General features: G+C 34.4%; 1 protein-coding gene across 1 annotated transcript; it reads left to right on the top strand.

Moving 5' to 3' along the window:
• The first annotated feature begins 1,892 nt into the window (after window positions 1-1,892).
• On the top strand, window positions 1,893-5,495 carry LOC120775815 (xenotropic and polytropic retrovirus receptor 1 homolog). The gene is made up of 8 exons (XM_040106169.1): window positions 1,893-1,961; window positions 2,057-2,479; window positions 2,537-2,798; window positions 3,910-4,277; window positions 4,357-4,699; window positions 4,830-4,996; window positions 5,083-5,216; window positions 5,276-5,495. Exons 1-8 carry the CDS (start codon window positions 1,893-1,895, stop codon window positions 5,493-5,495), a joined length of 1,986 nt encoding a protein of 661 aa, XP_039962103.1.
• Window positions 5,496-10,142: the final 4,647 nt, after the last annotated feature.

Below are 10,142 nucleotides of genomic sequence, written 5' to 3'. Positions count from 1 at the left end.
TAGTGATTAGTTCAAATTATTCAAAGAGGGTGGCGAACGCGTTTACGACGAACCACGTTCAGGACGACCATCAACATCTACTTATGATCTACACGTCAATAAAATCAAGGAATTGGTGTCTGAGAATCGATGATTAACAGTTAGAGATTTTACTGGCATTGTTGGAATATCGTAAGGATCACACAATTGGTTCCAAAATCACAAAATTTTTCGGCGTCGCGTTAACGTCTGTGAAACAATGCTTCCGCCTACCAGGAATCAAGGTTATGTTGAAAGTTTTTTTCGAATATCGAGGGTGCACCACACCTCCGAATTCCTTCCGACCGGCCAAATAGTCTACAAGGTATACTCTTGAGTGTTATACGTCGTTTGCGCGAAGCTATACGTAAAAAGAGGACGGAATTATGGGCCGACAACTCTTGGTTTTTGCATTACTATAATGCATTGTCTCATGCGGCATTGATTCTTCGTGAGTTTTTCGCCAAATTTTCAACCAATATCGTGACGCAAGCATCATATTCGCCTGATTTAGCTCCCTGTGACTTCTGGTTATTCAGCAAACTTAAGAGACTACTCCGGAGAAACCGTTTTGAGTCAATTGAAGCTATTAAACATGAGACGATATGTGTGTGAAGGCTATTCCCAAAATTGGCTTTAACAACTGTTTTCACATATCTTTTGAAGAATAAATTAAGAACTTGAAAATTATGAAAATAACCTTGCTCAGAGTAGTACGAGTATAGCAAAGATTTTTGTCAAATTTCAAAGGAATCGGTTAAGTAGAACTGGAGATATTATGCGAACTGCCGCAAAAAGAGTAATTTTGAAAATCACGCGTTTAAGCGCTGATACAGCTACAACTTCGGAAATAATTTGAATTTTAAAAAATTCTTCAGAGGGGATATTTTTGAATAGTTAAACTATTGAATTATGAACAAAAATTTCGATTTTTCCAAATTTTCAAACAAGAATACCCTCTTTTGCCGTTTTCGTAAAGTCATATCTCTTTGCAATGTAAATGCAAAGTATCGCGAGATTCAAAATTTCTGAAATATTCAAAACTGAATAATTTGAAACTCAGTGTAGGGTATTAAAGTAGACAAATTCACCAAAAAAGTCAGGCGTTGCAAAGCACGTGATTTTCCAATTTCCTTTACATGCCGGCACAGTGTGTTGAAAGACTTAATGATATGCCTATAAACTGTGTGATTGCTTAGAAATATATGTCCCACCGACTAAAACATAATTAGGTTTTCAAATAGCACGTGCGGTGTATATTTCAACATATTTACATAAGTAAAATATAAAATATTGACATTACTTGAATGATCGAACAGCAAGCGGCTGTGCAGTGGGCGGCAACTTTTAGCGTGGGACAATTTTTGGCAAATTTAAATTCAAGTCCAATATCCACCAGTCTATGGTATATGCAAACAAACAGGTGAAGGTTCTCTAAACAACGGTGAGCAATTAAAAAAAATTGAAAAAAATGAACTAATATGAAATATAATACAAAAAAGCAGGCATGCAGGAAATATTAAACATTTTTTTATAGCCAACAGTGTACGACTTTTCTTTTTTTAATTAATCAAAATAAATATTTGACATACCAGCCAAGGAAAACAACAACCACAAAAAAAATAGTAAAATAGATAAAGAAAATACATAAACGGTAAAAAGTCAACAAATACACAAATAAAAAAAATTATAATATTCAAATGCGAAACATAACGGTTGTGAGTTTTTCAAATACTAAACTAGTTTGAGTCCAAGTTTGGCATTCGCTAGTCGCGCACCGGTCAGTAGTAGAAATTACAATTTATACTAACTATAAGCAAACCAAATGCAAGCAACTTTTCATATAACGGTAAGCAGAACGAAAGGCGCTCTAAATGAAATTTCAACAAAATCTGCAATCGCATCTAACACCCGAATGGCGTACACAATACATCGATTATGGCGTAAGTCTGGACACTCATTGAAACTAACCTAAAAAATTCAGCTGCTTTCACTCAATACTACACCCCTCTTTACCCCTACTTATATACTTACGCAGTTCATGAAGCAAATGATACTCGAAGCGGTTGAGAATGCGCCAACCGTTAACAGCGCCGAGCTAACGGAACATTTTACACAGTTTCAGCAAAAATTCTTTGAAGTTTGCGATAAAGAGTTGGAGAAAATCAATTTATTCTACGAAGCCAAATTGGCCGAGATCATTCATAAGTACACATTACTACGCGATGAGATGAAGTTGGCCGAAGAGACGGCCGGCACGGAGTTGTTGGCGCGTCCATCGATACGCATTAAAAATCGTCAATATCGACAAACGATCGACATGACGAGAATATTGACGCGACACGCGACGCACGACTTCAAGGCGGCCTTTAGTGAGCTCTACTTGAACGCGATACTCTTGCGCAACTATCAGATTTTGAATTATACCGGCTTTCGTAAGATGCTCAAGAAGTACGATAAGGTAAAGTAGAAGAATTTTCATACTAAATGTCTGTTCTTTTAATAACACACCTTGTAGCGCATTAGTGGCAGAGCCGGCTATCACTATTTGACCGGGACGGTGGATAAAGCGGTATTTTATACGAATCGTGAAACAAAAGTACTTTTGAAAAAAATCGAGGACATAATGACATTTAATCTGGAGCATGGTAATCGTCACAAAGCTATGGAGCGGCTTCGTGTGCCGCCGCTCGCTGACAAATCTCATCCATGGACTTCGTTTCGTACAGGCTTTTCTCTGGGTGCACTTATTATACTCGCTATCCTGGTCGTTTTATCGTGTGAGTATTATTGGCGTGCTGTGAGCGGTCGCTATTAATCGTTTTCAGCTTTCTTTTTATACGAATGCAACATGTTGTTACAGAGTATAATAGTTTTGTTCAGCGAACAGTTGTCACGATAAGAAGAGTTGAAATTCGAATGACTGTCTGTCCGTCCGTCTGTTTATTCGTCCAAGCGATAACTTAAGTAAAAATTAAGATATCTAAATGAAACTATAAAGTGCCATAACTAAGCACTTAATTAAGATTTACAATTTGGCACAGGGGAACGCTGCGGCAAGGAGACCTTGGGGGGTTAAAAATTGAAAAAATCGGCTCGGTTTCACCCTCTTTAAGATTTAATATATATATCTGAACCACTTAAGGTACAATATCCAAATTCACTCAGCACGAATCACTTAAGCACCTTTAAATCGATGAAAATAGGTGTCAATCCCGTCTTCACCATATAAATGTTCCCTTAAAAACTATTAAAAGCGAGGTAAACCAATAAATAAATACGCCAGAGGCATTAAATTTTATACCTGGGAAAATACGAGAGGACTTTATAGGAGCCGGGGTTAAAAATGAACTATAAGGGTGGCACAATTCGTTGAAAACCCACATCTCAGGACCTACTCGACTGATATCCAAAAAATATGGTATATAATATTACCTTGACATTCCTATGGTTCAAACGAAATCGGGGTCATCTTTGCTCCTAAAATGGATAAAATTGGGTGAAAACTTGCCCTAGACCCTAATATATATAACTTACAAAGCTTGTGCACCCGAAAGAATTTCCCAGGCTTTAATCCTGGCAAGTTGCAAGTGTTTGAAATGTTCTGTTGCACTCGAACTTAGACTTAGGCTTAGACCAGTTAATGGCCACTTAAAACCCTAAGCAAAGATGAAATTTTTTACCAGTTCTCTCCTATTAGTTCGAAAACATTACTTTGGCAGATTATCAAACAAAAAAAAGTCTACCTAATCAACTTTCTAGCCAACATTTAAGACGTTCCATTGAGAAAAAACTTTCCTAAGCTGCGAGTTCCAATTTATGCAACCACTCCAGTAAAATTTTTGCAGAAATTTCACTGATTATCATTAATTTCTACATTTTTCTTGCCAGTCACAATGAAGGTCATCGACGTGGATGTGGTAACATGTGTGTTACTTTTTCGTGGTCCTTTTACGATGATTTTCTTTCTGGGACTGCTCAGTTTGAATTTCTATGTTTGGCGCTATGTGGGTATCAATCATGTGTTGATATTCGAATTGAATCCTCGAAACTTTTTGGCAGCTGTACAAATTCTGGAGATCGCCGTTGTATTCGGTTGTATATTATCATTGCTGACACTCGCTTTCCTACATTCCCAGTACCTTGGCATGCCACCGTATGTGTTTCCGCTGGCTATGCCAATAATAATGATTGTCTTTCTCATCAATCCAATACGCATATTTCATTATAAATCGCGCATGTGGCTGCTGCGCTATTTGGTAAGTGTGTTAAGACCCCATATACCTATATAATAATAAATTTGAATCCAATTGTGTTTGCTTTTTTATCATCTTTAAGGGTCGCATTGCTTGTGCACCTTTCTTCCGAGTCGTCTTCGTGGACTTCTGGTTGGCAGATCAGTTCAATTCACTCGTAGCACTGTTCGTTGATTATAGTCACATTATATGCTACTACACTACACCGTTCGATTGGTATCATGCCAAGGAGCCGACTACTTGTCACATAAAACAACGTTATACGGCGTTGATACGCGTGTTGCCTGCTTGGTTTCGTTTCGCACAATGTTTACGCCGCTATCATGATGAACCTGAAAACGCTAAGAAGCATCTAATCAATGCCGGCAAATATTCAACTAGTTTTTTTGTTGTGTTTTTCGATTTAATGGCGAGAAACTACGAAGGTAAGGAAGTAAATCTGATTCGTGAAGAATAGTGGTTATAGGGGGTGATAGGCGATATATTAATCTAATGCATGCGATATATTTGGTGGCGACATGAACAGTAATTAAAAACATCTATTTTTTCTGAAAGCTTCTTACAACAGCCGATTGGACAATCCATTTATCTGGTTCTGGATATTAGCGGCCATCGTTTCATCAACATATGGTTTAGCGTGGGACTTTCTAAGAGATTGGGGTATCTTCAGTGCGGATTGCGGCGACCATAAATATTTACGTGCGCAAATTCTCTACAAACCGGTTAGTATATTTCAAAGGAAATTGGAGAATCCGGCAACTATTATTTGTCTTTAAGCCGAAATATTTCTTAACGTTCAACTTTCCAGAGTTTCTACTACTGCCTGATTGTGGAAAATCTTTTGCTGCGTTATCTGTGGGCATATGTATTCGTGTTGGACGCATCAAATGTGGTCAGCCAAAGAGTCATGGCACCCATAGCGGATATATTGGAAGCAATACGGTAAATGGTCATTGCAGTACATTTATGCTATACTATATTTGTGTGTATTTTTCCTTCAGTCGTTTCCTGTGGAATTTCATTCGTTTGGAGAATGAGCATCTCAACAATTGTGGCCGGTTTCGTGCTGTCCGTGATATTTCAATTACAGTTATTGAACAGCCCTATCGTGGTTCTTTTGCGCCTATTACTGAACCCCCTGCTAAATCTGAACACAGTTGGAAAGGTCGTGTTAAACTGAAAATTCAAAGTGATTCTAAACAGGTTGTCAATGTTGTATAGTATTAAAATAATTAATTAATTAATATATGAATTGAGTAAGCATAAAAAGTCATGATTATCAAAAACAAATGTATTATAATATTTTTTTTGAACTTGTTCTTAAATAGGTCTTTAGACATTCAATGTTATTGTAAAATTATTAAAATTGAAAATTAATTGAAATATATATAAATAGTTTTAGGTCTTAATACATTTAACACATGAAAACATCCTTATTTTACATAATTATATCGATAAAGTCAAAATTAACAAGTAAGGAATGGCTAAGTTCGGGTGCAACTGAACATTTTTCACTCTTGCAACTTGCAACGATCAAGAATATTGACCAATATATTCAGTATGAAATCACCTGGAAGTTCGAAAGTCTTTATATAATATTAGGTATATTTGGGCTCAGGGAATTATTGACCCGATTCAACCCATCTTCGGTAGACAGAATCACTATTGTCAGGAAAGATTTCAGTCTAAATTTCAATTTTATATCTCAAACATTGACCGATATTTTCGGTCAAAAGTCAACCGTATGTACCGGGGTCTACACATTTGGTACCTAGGGGCTTGAACAGTTTTGGTTGGATTTGGGCGATTTTTGGTTATAATTTGTATCAAATTTGATTTCTGTTGCCAATTCATGAGTTCAAGTTATGGAAGTTCAACCTTACTACCTATATTTATCATCTCCATTTGGTTATTTTAATTAAAATTTAGTTATTTTTGTTTTAATTATTGGTATAATGGATGGTGTGAGACAACTCTAATAATTCATAGGTAAGCCAGCCATCGAAGACAATCTTATTTAAATACACGCCTTGACTTTTCATTAACTACACCTGTGGCCACGCACACTTTACCATTCAAATTTTTCAACATTTAATAGCAGTACTTTTTGCGGTTAAGGATTTTTTTATTTAAAAATAATTTAATATGTTATTTACCAAAAATATTAAAAATTAAAATCAAACCACATTCAGTTATAGATAAGATCTTTTGAAAGTTAGTGGGCTTTACAAAATGAGATCGGAATATAATAAATTGACATGCGATGAATAAATAATATGTTTTATTTTTTTTATTTATATAGAATTAAAGTTGATACGTCTTCTTATTATTTATAATTAAATTTAATATTCTCTGTTATTTTTTTTTTTAATGAAATACGAAATTTAGTTATTACTTTAAAAACAGTAAAATCGCCCGCTTTTGTATAAGCACAGAAAAGCCATTTTGTGTTTTACCCATTAAACGTAATAAATTAAAAACTATAATTATAATTAGATAATATAATTTAGTTTACTTATGCTTACCAAAAACATGAAAAAAAAAAACAAAATTTAAGAAAATCCAGAACGAACGAAAAAGTCTGAAGAAAAATTTAAAAAAATATAGTGGCAAGTTTCGCGTGGCAAGTGTAATTAGTACATGCTCCCACCAGTTAATGCAAAGTATATTTAATGGTTTCGGCTCATACTACTTATAAAGCTCACCTTATCATAGCAAACAACCGCATCAATTAATGACATCAGCGCCATCTACTGCAACTTTAGGTGTGATTTGTTTCAATACAATTTTGTTACAACCGACCGATTTACCGATTTAATTTGTTGTTAATTTTTATTAGCACTTTTAATTTACACACAAAACACTTGCACTTATTTAAACACGAACTCTCTGCTTTCTTTGCTCTTCCTTTATAATATGAGCCAATATTTCACGCACTCACTCATTCAACTAAAAGCACTTGCCTTCGCGGCCATTTTGAATGCACTTGTGGCTTCACTTTTCTGCCGCACATACACTTTGAATAACCTCGGCATATTTTACATTTTAAGCAAGCACTTTTATTTATTACACTTTACACATGCCACACACAACACTTTAAACACTAAAACACTACATTTATTATATTAGATAATTTTATCACAATTACAAATTAGATTTTCACTTTGATCACATTTTCACAACCGCACGCTCGAACTTCAAATCGAATACTGAAGGTTCGTGCATTCACTGGAATGGTCCTTCTGGAAGTTTGATTTTTGGAAATAGTACAGTGGCCTCCGCGCGGATGTGCTCTCTTTGTCGTTAACACTTTTCTCGATTTCCGTCTAAACCGGAAAATGAAAAAGTGAAAGTTATCGAAAAATTACAAAATAAAAATTCTAAATTTTTTAACAAAATTTAAATGTAAATTATTATAAGGTAGAATTGTGGTTTTAATGAAGTTAGTGCGGAATTATTAAAATTTATGAAAAAAGTTATTAATATTAAAAACTATAAATACTAAAAAATGATTATTTTTAATACAAAATTCCAAATTCCAGAAGGAAACGTCGAAAACCTTATAAAATGTACGAACAGTGAAATTCCCCATTACGGACAAATTTCATGAGCACTACGTTTTCATTAATATTCATATAAAATCCATTCCTATAGCCGGACATTCAAATACCGGACACGGACACTATTTTGGTAATATTTCGTACCAGTTATTTCTGATTCATTTATCACAAGAAAATCTGTAAAGAAAAATATATACAATTCATAGTTCCCGTTTTTTTAATTCTTATTAATATGTGTCGTTCTGCGACAGTTTTTTTAAGAACAATGCGCAAAATGATCAAATGGTTCGCGATGGCTTAACGGAAACTAATGAGATAATTGTTATTCATTCACTTATGGCTACCATTGGCTCGCATTTATTTATTCAATAGTTATATAGTTCTACGGTGCAGCTTCGGATTATATGAATATATTTTAAGCACACTCTTTTGCCATACCCATATGTTGACAGTTCCTATATATAAATAAACAAGATATGCTCAGTGCTTGTTGGTTCAACCAAGTCCGTCCATCTGTTTGTTTGTACGCGAAGTGGTCCCTTAGTGTTTGAGATATCGCTATGAATTGTTTTCTCCGCAAGACGCGGTCATTTTTTGGAACCGCCGATATCGGGCCACTACATATAGCTTTCATACAAACGATTAAAGTCAAGATCTTTCAAAAAGAACTATTTTATTTGGCAAGACATCTTCATGAATTAGGTTTTGAATTTTCCATTCAGATTTTGTAATTAAAAAATAAAATTTTCAATTTTTGTACCGAAATATTTTAGGTCAAAATTTAATTTCACAACAATTAGAACTAAAATTGGAAAATCTAACATATAACGCAAAATTTTTAATTGAAATATTTGCAACACCGACTAGTAATAATCTGAAATCATGCAGTTATCGACATTTTTCGAGTTTTCGGGCTTAAGAAAACTGCAACAAGTAAAACTCTTCAAGGACCTGACTGTTCAACTTCCAATTGCCAAAACCTTCCAAGCACATCAAACGAATAGCGGATCGGCAATTGGAAGTGTGAACTCAATGCAATACCATAAAGAAAATGGAAATGCAGCTTTCTGAATGAATTGAGTGAATTCAGCGCAAAGCTCAAAGTTATGATAGGTGGCGCAAGGAAGTTGCACATCTTTTTAATCTTCAAGGAACTTGGGTATGGGCGAAGCTCAGTTACCACAATCCTTAATTGTAAAATAGGAGCTACTGCTTCAATGATTTAATTAGAAATATGTCACAATCATTTCTTACTGCGTTAGCCGAATATGAAATTTTATGAGGTTCTCCAATACATCGGTGTCGTAGTTATAAAAATGAGTAATGTTTGTGTGTGTTCTATTTGAAAAGTGTAATAAATGAAAGCTTATGCTTTGAAAAGTCAACATATGTACATATGGAGACATCTATAACAAACTTAAAACGATACGGTTTCACCTTGATTCCATATTTTTAAACTAATAATTTTACATATGTTGTTAAAGTGTTTAAGAATTATCGATAATTTATTTTTTTATTTTCCGGTATACACGGAAATTGAACAAAAGTTTCAACAACATTGAAAAAATATCCGTGCTATTTTACTATTAAGGATTGTGGTAACTGAGCTTTGCCCATACTCAAGTGCCTGGAAGTTTAAAAAATGTGCAGTTTTTTAGCGCCACCTATCAAAACTTTTAGCTTTGAGCTGAATTCACTCAATTCATTCACAAAGCTGCATTTCCATTTTCTTAATGGAATTCTTTGCCAAAATGAAAATAAACGTATTTATTTAATACTAATTATGAATATTGGCTTAACTTATTTTTCACTCACTTTACGTTCCTCATATTTTAAAGGAGCACTCAACTGTTAACGATATTGTATTGCGATGAGTCTTCCCATTGCCGATCTGCTATTGCTGTTGTGTGCTCTGTTTGATGTTCTTGGAAGGTTTTGGCAATTGGAAGTGGAACAGTCACGTCCTTGAAGATTTTTACTTGTTGCAGTTTCCAATTAAGCCGGAATTCGCGAAAAACATCGATAACTGCTTGATTTCAGATTATTACTTGTCAGTGTGCAAATATTTTAATTAAAAAATTTTGCATTAAATACATATTGTATTTTCCAATTTTTAATTTTAATTGTTGTGAAATTAAATTTTGACTTAAAATATTGTGGTTTAAAAAATTTAAAATTCAATTTCAGAATGGAAAATTAAAAACATTATTAATGAAGATATCTTTCCAACTAAATAGTTTTCCTTGAAAGACGGCAGCGTTAATCCGGATTAACTGCGCACTTAATCAGATACAAATTTGTAGGTGAC

The sequence above is a fragment of the Bactrocera tryoni genome, chromosome 4, assembly GCF_016617805.1.
Source record: "Bactrocera tryoni isolate S06 chromosome 4, CSIRO_BtryS06_freeze2, whole genome shotgun sequence".
NCBI classification, from domain to species: Eukaryota; Metazoa; Arthropoda; class Insecta; order Diptera; family Tephritidae; genus Bactrocera; species Bactrocera tryoni.
This window is presented reverse-complemented; position numbering and strand designations above follow the sequence as displayed.

Coding starts and splice junctions, on each gene's coding strand:
- LOC120775815 (XM_040106169.1), top strand. CDS start 1,893: ATGAAATTTCAACAAAATCTGCAATCGCATCTAACACCCGAATGGCGT. Junction 1,962..2,056: donor CACAATACATCGATTATGGC/GTAAGTCTGGAC, acceptor ATACTTACGCAG/TTCATGAAGCAAATGATACT. Junction 5,217..5,275: donor GATATATTGGAAGCAATACG/GTAAATGGTCAT, acceptor TTTTTCCTTCAG/TCGTTTCCTGTGGAATTTCA.